General features: G+C 43.6%; 1 protein-coding gene across 1 annotated transcript in view; it reads right to left on the reverse strand.

The window, feature by feature from the left end:
• Positions 1–8,327: 8,327 nt before the first annotated feature.
• spaca6 (sperm acrosome associated 6) overlaps positions 8,328–19,210 on the reverse strand; it is a gene marked incomplete at both ends in the record, with an annotated part of 28,778 nt that continues 17,895 nt past the window's right edge. The window contains 10 exons of the mRNA XM_084442452.1: positions 8,328–8,515; positions 10,525–10,681; positions 10,865–10,968; positions 11,430–11,507; positions 12,733–12,756; positions 13,123–13,194; positions 13,811–13,897; positions 14,085–14,301; positions 16,504–16,566; positions 16,936–17,044. Coding sequence (XP_084298578.1) covers positions 8,328–8,515; positions 10,525–10,681; positions 10,865–10,968; positions 11,430–11,507; positions 12,733–12,756; positions 13,123–13,194; positions 13,811–13,897; positions 14,085–14,301; positions 16,504–16,566; positions 16,936–17,044 — 1,099 coding nt within the window. The remainder of the gene's footprint in view (positions 8,516–10,524; positions 10,682–10,864; positions 10,969–11,429; positions 11,508–12,732; positions 12,757–13,122; positions 13,195–13,810; positions 13,898–14,084; positions 14,302–16,503; positions 16,567–16,935; positions 17,045–19,210) is intronic.

Genomic DNA, 19,210 nt, shown 5'->3' on the forward strand with positions numbered 1-19,210 from the left:
TGACCCCCCCCATGCTGCTGCTGCTGCACTGCTTGTTTTACCTGCCTGTCATAATGTTTGTTTTACTACTCCTGTTCTATGTTGTGCCTGATGTGTGATGTATGGAACCTGCCTGTCTGTGTTGTGCTTGATATGTGTGCTGCAAGTAGTGCATATGGTTTTATGTTTGGATGTCTGCTGTTGTCTTTCTATGCTGCCTGTCTGTACTGTTGTGGTTGTGGCCGTTGTCCTTTAACTTGATTTTTTCTTTCACAGCCACCCCCCCCTCCCTCAAGAAGCTTGTGCTTTTTGCTAGGCCATCACTGTAAATAGAATTTGTTCTTAATGATTTTGCCTGGTTAAATAAAGGTTAAATAAAAATAAATAAAATACAGTACCCAAAAGACGAAGAATAAGAAGTGTAATCCAGGCCTAAGGGAAATGGCCTCTCTGCCTGGCTTTAAAGGACAGGTTCTGAATTTAGTATTATAAGCCATTTTCTATGGTTATTTCCAAACATATACAACGGCCCATATCAAAGTTTTTCTCAAACAGTGCACTCAGATATAGCCCGTCGCCGCTAACACACTCAATCCATAGGTGCATAAACAAAATCCCTCAAAAACACCATAGACTGATGTTCTGACAAAACAATCGCCCTAAAGTATGCTTCCATTCGATTTTTATTTATAATTTAGCATAGAACTATTTTCACTCGGGGGTCTTGACTGAGTTTGGAGGTTGCCAATAGAAGAAGAAGAGCCACTTCCGGGTCACAGGTCTACGTAACAACAAGTTGAGAAGCCTAGGATTGCTTTGCAGCTGGTATTTCATTGACAGTGTTAGGTAGAAGTGTTTGTTGATCAAAACAAATATGGGACACAGATGATCTCTGGCTTTGTTGTCAATACAAATCAATGGATATAATATGATCAATAAAACCCGATCGGAAGCATACTTTGTACAGATTTTTTTCCAGAACATCAACGGACACCAGTGACCACTCTGTCTTTGAAAACAAATGTTTGGGGTGTTTTTGAGGGATTTTGTCTATGCACCTATGGATCCATTGAGTATGTTAGTGGCGATGGGCTATATCTTAAGAGTGCACCGTTTGATGAATCTTTGATAACGGCTGTTGTATACGATCGTAAATAACCTTATAACAAGGCTTATGATGTTACATTTCGAACCTGTCCTTTAAAGCTCGTATGAGTACAATGATTATGATTCGGTTGGTACTTCTCAATGTTTATAGGTATTTTAATTGTACCGTCTGACATTTCAAATGCATTTCCTTGTTGTCTCCTGTCCTGTCACAGAATCTCTGAAGCTGAAATTAGCTATTTTCAATGTCAGATCGTTATCTAACAAATCCTTTTTGATTAATAATCTGATAACTGATTTTTTTTTACATTGCATGTTTTTAGTCGAGACCTGGCTAAACAACTCTACTGGTGTAGCAACACTGTTAGAGGCTTGTCCTCCAAACTATAATCTTTATCAGTCGTCGTTGCTCTTGAGCTCAAAGCAGAATTATCAGTGCTCATCATTACATGATATAGGCCACCAAGATATTATTATTATTATTATTATTAATTATAACAATAATAATTTGGGACCTCAGGGATCTTTTATTTGCCACACAGTGATCGACACACAAATACACATCTGGGGTCGCTGATGGAAATTGTTCCCTGCATTTAACCCATCCCAGCCATCCTCTTCCAGGGGCAGCCAGGAGCAATGGGCAGCCAGGGGCACCTGGGGACCAAGTCCAAGTGCTCAGTCCTGGTCTTGGTCAAGGACCGGACTGAAGAGCCTCTGTTCTTCTGCATGTTTTTCATATTGCACTCTTTGGGAGGAAACCCTTGCGAACACGGGGAAAACATGCAAACTCCGCACAGAAAGGCCCAAAGAAGGCCCTTCTTGCTGTGCGGCGACAGTACTAGGTACTGCGCCACCGTGCTGTACGTGAGCAATTTTGGGGTTCAGCGTCTTGCTCAAGGACACTTCGGCACACTTGAGGAGCTGGGATCGAACCGGGGACTTTGCGATCCCCAGCCAGCCGCTCTACTTCCTAAGGTACGCGCCGCCCCCCATCAATATTCCTACAGGAATTCTCTGAGCTGATTTCAATTGGTATCACTAGATATGATAGATTAATATTGAATGGAGAACTGCATGTTCATAATAAGAAGAAGGATGAGTCCAAAGCTATGGAGCTTATGAATCTACTGGACAGCTTTGAACTTACCCAACATATAAATGAAGCCACTCATCAGAATGGTAACACTCCGGACTTAGTTATAACAAGAGGGCTAACATTGATAATGTATCAGTGCTCGAATTACCTGTTTCTGACCATCACTGTGTGTTTTTTGATACCAGCCTAATCTTAACAAAGACCAAAGAGAAACCTTGGTTCAAAAGAGATTCCTAGACGGCAAGGAATGAAAGCAAGAAAATTGAGGAAAACTAGGCTCATAGTTCACGGTAAAATATAAGAAGCCATGACTGCCAACAACAAAGCAACACGCCTTGCAAGGAACGATTACTTTTCCAAGATTATTACAGAGAATGCTGGAAACTCTAGAGTATTATTCTCCGTTATTGACCAGTTAATCAACTCTTCTACCCTCCTCCGCAACTCTCAGCACCAACATGTGAAAAACTTGCACCGTTCTTCGATAATACAATAGCATAAATTAGAGCCAGATATAAACATAGACGACCTTGGCAAACCCTGTAAAAAAGATGTAACCATGGGGAGATTCACATGTATCGCACTACCAGTGCTTTGTAAGATTGTCACTGTGTAACTCCTCTACCTCATGTCTTGACCCTGTATCTACAGAATTCTTTAAGCTGGTGTTCAAGTCATGTCCTGAAGACCATAAACATGTCTCTTCAAACAGGCATCTTCCCAGATGCCTTCAAAACAGCTGTTGTAAAACCGCTACTAAAGAAACTCAACCTAGATGCTAATACACTGAACAACTACAGGTTGATATCCAACCTTAAATTTAATAGTAAGATACTTGAAAAGATAGTTTCAGTACAAATAAACTCCTTTCTCAAAGAAAATAACATCCTGGAGGAACTTCAATCAGGCTTTAGGACACACCACAGCACTGAAACTGCTCTTACTAAAATAATCAGCGACCTTAGACTAAACTGATGTAAATAAGGTCTCAATTCTTGTACTATTAGATCTAAGTGCAGCGTTTGATATGATCGACCATGATATCCTAATCAATCGTCTTGAAAGGCTGGTTGGTGCCTCTGGCTGTGTGTTAAACTGGTTCAGAACATACATCAAAGGGAGAAAGTTCTGCATCAGGTTTGGAAATCATGTGTCTGAGAAACATGACACCTGCTTTGGGGTTGCACAAGGGAGCTGCCTTGGTCCATTACTATTCTCACTATACATGCTGCCACTCAGGGATATCATTAGAGAGCACAATGTATGTTTCCATAGTTATGTGGATTACAAGCAACTGTACATATCTGCTGAACCAAATGATGCTGCAGCTATAAACTCCATTACTACCTGTCTTCTAGTAATAAATAAATGGATGAGCAATAACTTCTTAAAGCTAAATGAGGACAAAACTGAAATCATACTGATCGTCCCTAAAACAAAAAATGAAATGCTGTTTAAAAATCTGGGGAAAATGACATCCTGGATTAAATCTGAAGTTACAAGTCTTGGTGTTGTCCTAGATTGAGATCTAAGCTTCAAGTCCCATATTAAGGTGACGAAAACCAACATTTTCCACCTTAGAAACATAGCTAAAGATGACCATTTCTAAATCAAACAGATGCAGAAAAATTGATTCACGCTTTTATTTCAAGCCGACTCGACTTCTGTAATAGACTCTTCACTGGCCTCCCCCCAAAAATCCACTGAGAGACTTCAGCTCATTAAAAACTTTGCAGCTCAACTATTAACCAGAATCAAGAAGAGGAAGCACATTAGTCCAGTCTTAGCTGCTCTGCAATGGCTTCTGGTAACAATTAGAGTTGATTTTAAGGTCCTCCTCCATATATACAAAGACCTTAATGGGTGAGGACCAAGCTACATTGCTGAGTCCCTTTTCAACTACGTGCCTTCAAGAACACTGTGATCATCCACTGCTGGTTTACTAGAAGTTCCCAGCAACAGTCAGAGGAAGATCGGGAGTGCAGCCTTAGTGAATTATGGCCCAAAGCTATGGAACACAACACCTATAGATATGAGGGAAGCCAGCTTGCTACATACTTTTAAAAGAAAGCTAAAAACATATATCTTCACCTTAGCTTTGAACTAGCTCCTTTTGCACTTGCGTGCTACTGCACTTTTTTGCATTCATCAAATAATTAATTATCAAACAATTCATTGGAATAGGTTAAATATTCTTATTACAATACCGATGGGAAGGTGCAGACTGGGTCACACCTAACCAAGGCTTTACCAAGTTTTAGAAGAAATCTGGACACATATCAACAAGTAGGCTATTGTGTTAAATGTTCTAGAAGTCCAGGACGAATTCTACTTTTTATTAAGGTTTGGAACCATTGACAATTGTATTATTGCGTAACCTGTGGGAACACACGATGAGACTACAAATGTGTGGGATTTTGGTGCTTTGAGATATTGAATTGGTAAGATGTTTTACTTGATTTCTTATCTTTATCTTATTTTATGTCTATTTTTATGTGAAGCACTCACATACATGTACATAGATGTACATGCTCTGTTGTAAAGCACCTTGAGCTGCATTTATTTGTATGAAAGGTGCTATACAAATTAAGTTGTATTATTATTATTATTATTATTAAAATGGTCATTACATCCACAAGCGTACTTGTGTACGTAGACCATACTGTATGTATTTGATAGCAACTATGTAGTTCAATTATATAATTACTTTGTAATTAACTTGTAAGTACACTTGAGCATGTATTATATCCGAACTGTATGAACATATCACTAATCATAAGAGGAATTCCTTATATACATTAGAAAAGACACCCAGTCTTCAAAGTATCAGAGGCTGGATAACCCCAGGTTCTTAACCCTAACCTCCAGCCCAATCCCAAACCTTACTTCCTAAGAAGAAGGCTGTTCCTCCCTTGCTGGCAGCCAGCACCAATACAAATTGCCCATGTAACTACTCCCACGACTCCAGCCTGTCAGACGAAGCTCTGCTTTCTCACATTCATGAGTTCATGAGATTGGATGGTTGGGAGATGGCGTCACTGTTACTCAGCAGGTCTGGGAAGTGTACGCTGCTGGCCAATAGACCCCAGGTGGCTCAGCCACATCTGACGTACTTTCGGGGAACGTACAGCTACGTTCAAACGGGGAGGAGATGAACTCTTTCTGATGTGGTGACGTGAGGTATTTTACTGTGCAGCGTGGATCTATTTATCGTAATCTTCACTCGACTTTTTTCCACAAAAACTGTTCTATTCTACTTTTTTGTTGTTCTTCCATGTTTCCCACAATTTAGTCTATGCCAAAACACTGGAATCCATGAGTTCCTCCATCAGTGATGTGATAGGGTTTGGAAAGTAGTATCACCAGACGGCTCTGTGACGAAGCCAGAGATCATTTCCTCCCCCATCTGTTTCCTGTTAGGCCAGTGGGCTCCCCCGCCCAGTCTGCACCACCCGAGCCTGCGTTAAGACCTGGGAGGAACTCTTTAAGATGGCAGACTGGGAGTCATGCTGCTTCAATTAAATAAAGGAAGCAGAATAATGTGACTAAATAGTAGATCATAAATTAGAAGGGTAGATCCCATCCCCACTCCCACCTACTGTAGCACACAGTGGTCTCATACTCACGCTCACCCCATCTCTGATCTCTAAATCACTGGATGGGCTGAATTTTTAAGGTATTTGAGGCCTTGTTGGCAACATGCAACGATGATTAAGATATCTGTAATTTCAGCCACAACAACATCATAATCTGATGGGATTCCATGAAGCTTACAGATGATCCATCATATGACGAAAGACAAATTAAGGAAGAGATCCAGCATATGAAGAAAGACAAATTAAGGAAGAATGGAAAGAGCACACTCGAATGCATCTTACAGTAGCCTGTCTGTACAGGTATCTGCTGAAATCAAACAATACAAAATCAAAACAATAACTTGGAACAATCACCCCAATGGAATGTTATACATCTTCCCTAATTAAAGGGTGTTGTACGCGCAAAGGTTTCTCAGGGCTGAGAAACATGGCAGAATGGAATATCCAATTAGATCACTGATTTTTCTTTTATTAATTATTGTGATTTTTGGTGTACAACTACAGTACAATGCCTTAGCCTTGACCTTGAATACAACCACTCCATCAAGTGAAACAGATCGTTCTGTGTCCTACATCTTGCAGTACAATACCGGAGACATTGAAATATCAAAAGACCAGGTTACAGACTAACCTGTATTACATAACACACATTACACATGTTCTTTTGAGAGGTAAAGAGAGGGTGGTGTTCTGACCTCACCAGCAGGTTGACGGATGGCCCTGTGGATGTCCAGACACCTTAGAAGTGGCCAGCTCTGACGCACATCAGATTCCTGTGTTGTTCTTGCTGTGTTTGTTGCAGTGTTTACCACTCATACATAATAGATCAAGCCCTCTCCTCTCATCTGCTCAGTGATGGAATGCGTCACAGCAACACACTATGCAAATTGTAATGGTTCATGTAAGTTTAAATGTAAAAAGAAAATCACCATTAAAAAACATATTGTTTCATTTCCACAACTGTAACTTGAATTCAATAGAAATGGATGTGACAACAACACAGATTACATGAACAGTTACATGTTTTGAGAAATAATTATATCGCCTCTCTTTTACACCACAAGAAGGCTACACCTAAACTCTAGGTTATTAGTTTACCACACACTTCCGTGTTTCATAGTGGAAACTCTCATTTCTTGCAGGGTAAAACAATGGTACCATATGAGGCCACCTCATGAATGATCAGTTGCCTGGACAACCAAATAAACCATTGGAAAAAGTACCCCATTTCAGCATGGGTTAGGTGATGAGTCATGTCTGAATATATTTAGATACTCCACGAGGGCTTTATAGCTCCAGAGGAACTCCGCCTGTCCTCAGAGCTCTCCTCACTCCGGCTCGCTCACCAAGCCAGTACTGTACATGAGTTTTCATCCATCTTATTCAATGGAATATTCCCTGATGATGATAATAATAATAATAATAATAATAATAATAAAACAACAGGTGACAGAGCACAATGACGCAATCCTCATTCTAATGTTACTACTCCCATCACAATAAATGAGGGGGTTAACATGAAGATATCAGTGATATAATTAATCTAGATAATCAGTGTAGAAAGAAAGTAGCCAAGTAAATAATTTTCAATTCATCAGATTCTACAATGAGAAAATAAAATAATAATAACTAAATACTATCAGATACAAGAGGTTCCCTGACAAATGCACCTTTACGGTGTCAAAAAGAGTGCACTGGTCTCTTGTCTATGGGGTGATATAGAGCAAGCCCATAGGCAATGTATTCAGAACATCTTGATTTTATGACAAGTATTCTGTCTATCCCTGTCTGTCTGTCCTTTTACCGTTCATCACACTCACACAACACAAAAGAAAAACAACAGTAACAAACAACAAGCAAAGTGTGTGTGCTGTGTGTGTGTGCTGTGTGTGTTGCCTCGTGAAGTACCTACTACTGTGGTCCATCCAGATTTCTGTTAGTGTTTCAGAATGTACCTACTGCCCCCCGGTGGTGGACGTAGACAAGTACTCCCTGCTCTGTCGGTAGAGAGCCAACATGCTAGAATGGTTTTATTGCAGGATATATATCTCTCTCACTAGGCACCTTGAATCTGGCTCGCCATCAGTCCTGTCCCTCTGCATCGACCACCAGTACAGACCCCTGCAGCACACAGAAACACACACAGAAACACACACACAGAAACACACACAGCAAGGGAAGAATCAGTGTGCAGCTCCTTTCTGATGTATGCAATGCTTCATCTACCGTCTATGAATGCACAGGGACGTATTGTGTTGCTGGGAAAATATGCATAATCTCTTTCCTGCAGTAGAAACGTTGTGCAAAATTACATAAATAAAAAGATGAGTGCTAAGGTAAATTTCGAGACTCAAGCTTCTCGTAACTACGGGACTCGATTTTGAACTACGGGGACTGGCGGTGCGAAAACAGCCGTTGAGAACGCCGAGGCGAGCCGCAGCTACGGCGAGTGAGGGCTGCGTGAAGGTTATGCAGTATCTCCGGATCTCTGCGGCCCGAGCGAGGAGACAGACGTGGTGTTATCTCTCCGGTGTGGTCCGGCCCGGTTACCCCAGGGAGATGAAGAGCAGCAGCAGCAGGGCGGTCAGACAGGCGGCCAGCAGCTCCGGAGGGGGGAGGAGCAGGAGGGTGAGGGGGGGGCCGCCGGGCGCGGGGACGATCCGGCCCCCCGGGAGCAGAGACAGGTCAAAGGTCTCCTGCAGCTCGGTGTGGCCCACCACAGCCTGGGGACTCACTGGGGGAGAGGGAGGTGGGGGGAGAGAGGGAGAGAGAGAGAGAAGGAGGGAGAGAGAGAGGGAGGGGGAGAGGGAGGGAGAGAGAGAGAGAGAGGGGAGAGAGAAAGAGAGGGAGAGAGAGAGAGGGAAGGAGAGGGAGGGAGGGAGAGAGAGAGGGGGGGACAGAGAGAGAGAGAAACAAGGATGAGATGGGGGAAATACTGTGACAGACAAAGAGTACATACACTATAATTTGCCTCAATTGTTGTAAAAAGTCTGGCCTGGCTTCAACTGGGTCACAGAGTTATATGGAACATATGGAACATATATGGAATATCCAGTTGCTAATCTTGGTCTAGAGACTGAAGTCACCAGCTCAGTGGCCCTGAGATTGGGAGGTTGGGGGTTCGATCCCCAGCTGAGTCATACCAAATACTTTTTCTTTTTTTTTTCTTTTTTTTTTATAGCAAAGCATAATCATAATTTAAAAAACAAAACAATTAAAAATGGCAAATCATAATAAAGCATACAATAACTGAACTGCTTACAGAGTGAGATGGACATGAGACAAAAGGCACAGTAAAGGCAGGAGAAATAGAGGAGATCAAGGGGGATAGACAATCACTCAGACATTACTATAAAAAGCCTTCCTGTAAAGGTACGCTTTAACGCGTGATATAAAAGAAGGCACTGAGTCTGCTAACCCAAGCTCCTCAGGTAGGGAGTTCCACAGCAGTGGGGCTCGAACGGAAAAGGCTCCTTTTGTGACGAGGCGAGCAGAGGGAACAGTAAGGAGAGTCCTACCTGAGGAACGTAGGCAGCGAATAGGCTCATAGGGTGTAAGTAGGTCTGTGATATAGGTGGGAGCAAGGCCATGTAGGGCCTTAAAAATAGTGAGTAGGAGTATAAAATCAATTCTAATTCTAACTGGTAGCCAGTGAAGTGATACAAGAATGGGGGGGTGATATGGTCTTGTCTCCTGGCATTTGTTAGGAGTCTGGTGGCTGAGTTTTGGACGAGCTGGAGGCGAGAGATGGATTTTTGACTGAGCCTTGAATAGTTAAGAGCCGTATCCTTTATGCCCACATGGTTTTCCAGGCGATTTAAAAGGATGCTATGGTCGACTGTATCGAAAGCGGAAGTCTAGCAGGATTAAAATGGAGCATGCACCAGAGTCAGCGGAATCCTGGTGCAGAATCCTGATTGATATTGTTCAAGGATACTAAAATGGTTCAAGGTTCAAGGCTTTTATTGTCATGTGTATTATAAAAAACAATGAAATGCACTGTGCCCGGCACTCTCAGACATCAAGACATAACTTAAGACATAAGACAGTAAGACATTACAACAATATGACAGCAAATAAGGAGACGTTTACAAAATAGGACATTAACACTGTAGACATTACAAAATACGACAATAAGACATTAAGACATTACAAAGAGACATTAAAGTGCATAGAGCAAAAAGTAGGAGCATCGGTGATTCATCAGCCTAACTGCCTGTGGAAAAACACTGTTACTGAGACGGGTGGTACGTGACTTGATGCTCCGGTAACGTTTTTTGGATGGAAGGAGAGAGAACAGTGCATGGGCAGGGTGACTGGGGTCCCTAATGATGATACAGGCTTTCCTCTTACAGCGAGTGGTGTAGATGTCATGGAGTTTAGGCAGATTGGTGCCAATGATCCTAGCTGCTGTCTTTACAACCCTCTGTAGTTTCCTACAGTCCTGGGAGGTCATGTTCTCATACCACACCGTGATGCAGAACGTAAGAATGCTCTCAATGGTGCACCGGTTCATATGTGCGGTTAGTTGTAGAGCAACACATTTTTCTACAATTTTAGATAAAAATGGTAGATTGGAAATTGGTCTAAAATTACTTAAAACAAGTAGGTCGAGAGCAGGCTTTTTCAGGAGAGGTCTGACCGTGGCATGATTCTAAGGAATCAGGAGAGAGAATCCTGCCCTAAGGGCCACTAGGCTCAAGAACAAATGCTTCTCAAAGGCTACTTACTCACTGTACTTACCTGAGAGGTAGTAGTAGAGTCTCACTATCGAGCGCTTCTGGAAGTAGATCTCACACTGGTAGGTTCCCTGGTGATGTGGGCTGGCGGAGGGGATGGAGAAGAGCCGGTCCCTGCCCACCGTCACCTCCTCAAACTGCTCCACCTGCTGGGTCCTCACCTGCAGCACAAGCAGCTGTCTGTCGCCTCTGACACCCCTTCACACCCTCTGCACCAGGATCCATTTTAAAGACAGCAAGAGTGCTGAAAAGGTTATGTATAAGGAATGACTTAGGGGTGACCCTAGGGATGTGACCCAAAATGAAACCCCGGTTTAAATCAGATGAAAACAGCTGAGGAGTACCTCCGCTGCAAACCTCCAGATCACCACCAGGTCGTGAGGTAAGGGGAACGGAACGTCACACCAAATCCGAGTCCGGTTGTTCTCCAAGACTTTGATTTCCTTCACTGCACCCACACACACCAACACACACACGAACACACACACACACAAGGTCAAAATGTGTCTTCAGGGGGCAGCACTTGCAGTCTGAGCTCTCCTAATGATCCCACTTAAGCCCAGTCACTGGGGAGTGCAGTAGAAAGGATGAGATGCTGAACAGTAATTGGGCCATGCAGTGTAGGAGGTAACTGTCACCTTACATGAAGAAGCCAAGGACTTAAATTGTGCCTCGGCGGCTTTCTGTGTAAAAGATATTATGTGTGAAAATAAACTCCGGGCCACGGTCTCATTTTAAAATCCTGACTGTCTGCAAAGAGCATTTCAAGGATGAAAAGCACAGCTTGGATGTTTACCAGGAGAAATACTTATTTAACAGATAGTAGGCTACAGTACATAGATAGTGTGAAGTGTGAATTAGTACTCCCCAGGGAAATGGAGGGAATGGGGTGCGGGTGTCTGAACTAACCTGGGCAGTCCAGAGGGAACTCGCAGGAGTCATACTGGCAGGTGACACAGTTGTACACAGCACCGGATGCCTGGAAACCTGAGAGAACATCGACAGAAGTTGATACGGTTGTGTAAAGCACCGCACGCCTGAATACCTGACACTACGAACACCAAGACAGGCTACAAAGACGGGACTTCCACTGAGTAGAAAAAAAAGATGTAGAGTAGCTACTTTTTAACCAGGATTAACCAGGACATTCCTAAGGTTCATATACATACTGTATTGACATATATTTAACTAGGCCTATAATATTAAGGTGTCTGCACACGGTCCCAACCAACGTCAACCGACTCGTTCTACAGTTGGCAGTTGCTGTTAGAATGTTGAAAGTTTAAAATTCAGCAGCAAAATCCATCCAGCCAACGCCAACAGTACTGTAGCACCCAATAATGTAATAATTTCCTGAAAATGTAATAATGCCAGAAAAATTTATAAAATGTTCATTAAAATTGATTTTAAAAATGTAATAACCCCAACCATGTAATAACTTGACCAATAATGTAATAAAATGCCCTGACTGATAATGTAATACCTTATTACATTATTGGGAATTTATTACATTTTCAGGTGGGTCTTTTGTCAAAATTGACAATGTAATACTTGGATAATGTAATACTATATTTATTTTCAGTCCAGAGTTCTACATTTTGTGTCAATTGTCATAAGGTACTATGTTATTTTGATGCTGAAAGTGTCATAACATACTGTATCAGTATGACAGTATACTGCATATCAACTGACCACTATGTCACTTGACATAGAGGATGTCAATTTGACATTGGAGGTGACCATTCTGTGTATAACATTTTAAAATTCTTAAAACACAAAATGTAGACTGAAAATAAACATAGTATTACATTATACAACAAGTAGTACATTGTCAATTTAGAAAAAAAAGACCCACCTGAACATGTAATACATTCCCAATACTGTTATAAGTTATTACATTATCTGAAAAAATGTATTACAATATCAGTCAGTCTCAGGATATTTTATTTTATATATATTACATTATTGGGTTTTATTACATTTTCGATCAAGTGCAAAAGTTATTACATTTTCAGGCGTTTTCAGGGTATATTGGGTGCTACAGTCACCAATAAACATGGCACACCAATCCAACGTTGGTGTTGGTTGGCATTGGTTGGGGCAGTGTGCGTCGATGCCTTTACACTAACTAACTTGACGTCAATAATTGTCATGTGTCATGTTAATGAATTCCTTAACATGTTGCTCAGGGGAGGAATAGCAGGTCACACACCACATGGAGGGAAGCATCCAGAGGCTGTAAGGCAGAATCAAACACAGCCAATCAGAAGCAAACACCGACATACTGTAGATAACTAGCTTGTTTGAACATTTGGTAGGTGTTACATCGAACAAGTTGGGAAATTAGACGCCGCTTTTCATAGATGTGATAGATAAAAGAGACAGAGAAAGAGAGAGGGAGAGATAGAGGGAGAGAGAAAGAGACAGAGAGGGAGAGAGAGAGAGGGAGAGAGAGAGAGAGAGGGGGAGAGAGAGAGAGGGAGAGATAGAGAGAGACAGAGAGAGGGAGATAGAGAGGGGAGAGATAGAGAGAGAGGGAGAGATAGATAGATAGAGAGGTGCTGTAGTACAAGCTGGGATAAAGGAGGAGGTCAGGTCTTACCTCTGGGCAGTTTGGAGGCAGCCGTGATAAAGTTGTCTGCTGCCGCCTGTAACCTTTTTTCATACACGGTGTCTGATGGACAGAGGAGGAGGAGGAGGAGAGATAAATGTATCTCCATGGTTGTTCTGAGCATGTGTGTGTGCTCCGGGCTCAGGGCGTCCTCTCCGGACCCCTCATCTCCAACTCTATTTCTGCCCGTTCCCTGACATTTCTGGGGGAAACTAATGCTCTAGTAGTACGACATCCATCTGTTTTCGGCGGTGAAAGAATGGGCTCGTGAGGCATAATTTTTACTAGCGAAAGAAGAAGTGAGCCTGAGAGTTGAGTGCTGGGAGAAGATGAGCAGTTGAAGGTTAACCACTCGAGCACGTCTCTCTCTTTTCTCTCTCTCTCCCTCCTGTCTAATGATGACCCGTCGTAAAGGTACACGTTAATGCTCCCCAGATCACTAGGCTGTGGGAGGGGGCGGTCTGGCCTGCTGGGTGGCTGTGGGAGGGGGCGGTCTGGCCTGCTGGGTGGCTGTGGGAGGGGGCGGTCTGGCCTGCTGGGTGGCTGTGGGAGGGGGCGGTCTGGCCTGCTGGGTGGCTGTGGGAGGGGGCGGTCTGGCCTGCTGGGTGGTTGTGGGAGGGGGCGGTCTGGCCTGCTGGGTGGCTGTGGGAGGGGGCGGTCTGGCCTGCTGGGTGGGTACCGTTGTTGCGCTTCTTGTCAAACTCCTCCACCATGGGCATGATGTCAGCATGGAGGATGTCCCTCAGCTGCTGGTCATAGCCTCGGCCTAGACACATGAACAGATAAGACACGTCGCGCTCTCACAAGCTGATCCCTGAAATAATTCAGAGTCAGCAATATTTCCACTGATTGAAATATGATAGGGCCTAATCCCCCCCCCCCCCCCCTCCTCACCCTCCCCTTATCGTGAAACACGAGTCGCCCTCTCTCCATGGTGCGATGAGTTCTCTCACCTACTCTTCCAGCGTCAATCACTCCCTGCTGAAAATTGAATATCCTGTCCAGTTTCCTAAAGCATTCGTCCACGTTACGGATGTTGTATTTGGTGAGAATGTGACCCCAACACAGGCGAAGACTGTCCCCGTAGTCCACCAAGCACTGATAACAGGGCAGGGAGGGCTCCGGCAACAAGCTGGCGTGTAGTAGCCAGAGCAGAACCCACCTCCACATCTCCAGAGGATCACGAGAGGGAAAGCAAGTCGTGGCTTCGAAACATCATCGGAATGTTTCATTAACGTGTGATGTCATAAAAGAGAATGATCTGATTCATCGACTCGAATCCTGCACTGAGGATTCCATCGTGGTCAACTTAAGCAATTGACCACTAGAGGCAGTGGGTTACACAGGATTATACAACGGTTAGTTCTGGTTCTTCTGATTGTCTGGAACCCGTGTTAAAATACTTTGTAACACACACCTGGGACCGGATATCATTCCATTTTCAGTATTAATGCGCCTCCCATTTGATCCAATGCATTGTTATGATGCTTCGTTTTGAATAAATGTTAATATTTTACATTGGTGTGTGTTTATTTTACACTAATAGCTGTAGTAACCGTTGTATGATTAAGCAATAAACCACTCGAGGCCGTGTGTTATAGTGATTTTATAACAGCTAGGGGGGTCCCGTGTAACCCACTGCCTTGAGTGGTCAATTGCTTTTCTACAATGATTACTACATATATATATATATTCACAAAAAACTAAGTAAAAAAGTAGTAACATTCAATAATTTATTTACCGATCATTCTTATGATTTTAGTATTTACTAAATCTTACGCGATATGCTATAGTTCTGAATTAAATGGTTGCCAGGCATAGGCTATCTTGCCTATTTGGATTGGCCTTGTTCACATAAGCCATAAGGCAGAATTCGGGTGGTTCACGTTTATTTGAATATTTCCAGCTATGGAGCAGTTATTAAAACATTTCTCTAGAGCACTCGTTTTTGCTGGTAGGGGTGTGGAAGTGTTGGAGTCGGACTGATGAGTGCGTTTTTGTAATAGGATACAAAAAAGGTGAGGTTTATGGACGTTTTTTGGTGTCTTTATTCAAATGGCAATGCATTTTTCAATTGGCAATTCAATATTCTATTTCGTCATGCAATTTGAAAATGCATTTTCAACTTCTGCGTGCATTATTTCACTCAATATTAAAATTAAAAATTAAAATGCAATCCATTTTTGCAATTCCATTTTCATGTACCAGTTATGTATGGAAGTTTGAAATGCAATAAGGACAAAAAACCTTCCATCATAATGATAATGCAATCCCTTATTGCATTTCAAACTTCAATACATGCAGGTACATGAAAATGTAAATGCAAATCACACAATTGCATTTTAATTTTAATATTGAGTTAAAGAATGCATGCAAAAGTTGAAAATGGAAATGCAATCCCATTTGCATTGCCACTTTGAATAAAGAGGCCAAAATCCTTTTATGAGAATGAAAATGCAATCCCTTATTGCTTTTCAAACTTCCATACATAACTGGTACATGAAAATGGAATTGCACATCACACGAGTGCATTTTAATTTTAATATTTAGTGAAATAATGCATGCAGAAGTTAAAAATGAAAATGCAATCCCAATTTGCATTTTCAAATTGCAGGACGACATAGAATATTGAATTGCCAATTGAAAAATGCATTGCCATTTGAATAAAGACACCAAAAAACTTCCATAGAGGTTGCTGCGAGTGGTTGCTACGCAAAGCATAGCCTACCGCTTGATCTTAATAAAGGAGTAGTAAAGGGAAAATGCATGTTTAGCCCTGTTTTAAGGTTACTTATGATCATATACAATGGTTCAGATCAAAACGTTGACAAAACTAGCATTTTCGAGAAAGTTGATAATTGCTCTACCACCGTTTTGGTCATACAATGGATGTGGGTGGGCACCTTGAAAAATCATTTAAAAACATGTTAAACTCGATTTCAAAGACAAGAAACTCACCTAGGTGTTAGTTGGCGTTCTGGCATATAATTCACCATAAAGTAAGATTCTAGTTAATCTGGAAAGGCTTTTCAAAAATATTTAGCATCAAACTATTTAGTCGCAGCACATACGTGTGTAAACATCTGCTTTAACTGATTCCGATCTTGTGCAATGCCTTGATCTCGCGGTAGGCGACGTCCGTGGATTCCGGCTCAGCTTCCTTATTTGAAAAGCTAGCCGCAACAACAAGACAGGTTCGTGTGAAGCATTTGTTTGGGATCTCAACAATGACACGCTATTGTGCCGTTTAATGGCCTCATCAATGAGATTGACGGCACATTAATACTAATTGCTATGCGGTCGCAGGTTACTGTGCACTCACACAGCGAGAGACTTTGGCAATGAGAGCGGCCGGCTGCCATTCATTCTCACTGGAAGCTGGCGACATAGGGCGACAAACGCCTCGGCGGCAGCGAGCGACGCGATGCCAGCGATCTGAGCGTAGATTTGAAGTTGGGCAGAGTTCAACTTAATGCAAATTAGCAGCGACATCGCCGAAGCAGCAACCGATAGCCGATCAGATTAGCTCAGAATGGCAGTAGAATACATCTTCAATAATGTGAGTGACACATGAATGACCCGCCCCCCCGGCGTCTGCAGCTCTTGGCTGCCGGGGAGCTGGCGACGCGATGCACGCAACCAGAGCGACCACTGTCGCCCTAGTCACTCGCTGTCTGAGTCTAGAGTCACAGAGTATTTTACCACGGCTGCTAGCCAATCAGAATCAAGTATCCAACCTCTCCGTTGTAGAAAATAGCCATTCACCACACACGATATAATGCACATTATAACTAATGATGCTACAGGCCCAAACTCCTCCTTAGGTGAGGAGGCGAGGCAGGGAGCAACCAAGCCTTCCTCCTCCTCCTCTTCCTCACAGTTCCCTTCTATTGTCTCTGGTCCCCGTTCCCCGCTGCCTCAATGCACCAGTTTTACTGCAGAGCAGAGACATGGAGGGAAAGAGGGAGGCAGGGAGGGAGGGAGGGAGGGAGGGAGGGAGAGAGGAAAACGCTCGCGTCTGGGAAGGGATAAAGTGAGAGCGCCGTCTGCAAGAGAAGCCGGGAGCAGACAAAAGGACGAAGCTGGGTCGGTGGTCCAGGGATGGAGGCACGGGGGGAGAGAAGGAGAGCGCGGTGGAAAGGACAGATAAGACCCGGAGCAGCAGAGGACACTAAAATCATGAATAATGAGTAATGGAGAAAGTGCCAATCCCTAATTACAGAGCTGAAGAGGCATGGGAAGGATGGAGAAAGAGAGAGAGAGAGGGGGGGGGTGGTGCACAGGAGAGAAAAAAGAAACTGTAGATACACACACAGCCAAAACAAGAGAAAGAGTGTGATTGTTTGTGTGTTTGTGTGAGAGAGAGAAGAGCACGGGGGAAATGAGAGGACGGAGAGAGAGAGAGAGGGGGGGAGAGAGAGGGACAGAGAGAGAGAGGGAGAGAGAGGGGGAGGGGAGAGAGGGAGAGAGAGATAGACGGAGAGAGAGAGAGAGGGGAGAGGGAGAGAGAGAGAGGGTAGAGAGTGGGAGAGGGATAGAGAGAGGGAGAGGGGAGAGAGAGAGAGAGAGGGTAGAGAGAGAGGGAGAGGGATAGAGAGAGGGAGAGAGATAGAGGGAGAGAGAGGGTAGAGAGAGGGAAAGGGATAGAGGGAGAGAGAGGGTAGAGAGAGAGATAGAGGGAGAGGGTAGAGAGAGAGGGAGAGGGATAGAGACAGAGGGAGAGGGGAGAGAGGGAGAGAGAGAGAGAGGGGGGGGGGAGACAGGATGACGACGACTACCAATCAAGACCCACTGCCTCGTCGCAGCCCGTATCCCCACAGCCTCTGGTCCCCCCCCCCCCCTCTCTCCCTCTCTCTCGCTCCCGGTGCGTCTCCATGGTAACCAGACAGGGTGCCTAATATGCCAAGTTAATATATTTCCAGTGGCAGGGTGAGCTGGGTACTAATGCATTCATCTGTCTCCTCGCAGACAAGCTAATCAATACCGGGCAAGAGTCTAGCTATAAGACTGCCAAAGTCAGACAGCTAGTCAGTCAACCTTCCCAGCTGGGGGCCACAGCCACTAATGTGTGTGTCTTTGTGTGTGCGCCGCCAACAAGGGCACTTTGTGCTAAAGCCCCCTCATGCAGTAGTACAGATGTGCCCAGTGCACCTCTAGATACCTAGGGGTCCACAGTATAACCTGATATATAGCAGTGTGTGAATGGAAGGTAACACAGGTCATGTTTTTGGACACAGCCACACATTTGGCCTTAATGAACATGATCGTGTGTGGTGGTCTACGTAAAACAACAAGCTACAACAGCTCTGTTCTGGATGACAGAGGTGGCGTTTGCTGCTTTAGCTGCTACCATTCTTGAGCGCTGTGCGGCATCCATTGCGACACTGTTGAAATGGAGGGTGACGGTGCTGCATCAGATCACTAGAGTGCTTAAGACCTCCAGGCTTCTCACGTGACTAGCAGACATAGCTGACTTCCTTCACACATTCACACAGGGTATCAAACCACGTTTATTACGCATCTTTCTTTAATAAGCATGAAACATACGACATAGAACTGATAAACATACAGCTAATACAAACACTTATACAATGTGCCCGCAATGTGTCTTGAATTTCCCGCTGTTTGTGAAGGTGATGACTATGGCGGGGTCACAACCCTTGGCTGTCTTCCTATTGGCCCCCCACTGGAGGTCATGACACAAAGCCAGCCAATAGGGTCGGCCCCCTGAGATCTCTTCTTCCAACAGGAAGGTAAAAATATCATCTCGTCCAAGAATCCACTCCAGATATGTAATAGAGGATGAGTTTGATTATGATGTTGTGACAAGAAAGGCTGTTTGTACAGTAGCTGACAAGGGAACTGAGATCAGCCAACACAGAATCGAGAGGCTGCTGTATGCGTTTTGCTTTTGTTGAAACTATGATACCATTTGAAGAAAATGGATATAGTTCATAACATCATATATACTTCGACAGAACCGTGAAGTCAGCTGCTGGTTGATGATACGTCTGTTTATTGTTCCTGTCCGTGACGATGAAACTGAATGCAGCCCTGTTCCCGAGGACCTCACCTGTGA

Source organism: Borostomias antarcticus (assembly GCF_949987555.1).
Source record: "Borostomias antarcticus genome assembly, chromosome: 8".
Lineage (NCBI taxonomy): Eukaryota > Metazoa > Chordata > Actinopteri > Stomiiformes > Stomiidae > Borostomias > Borostomias antarcticus.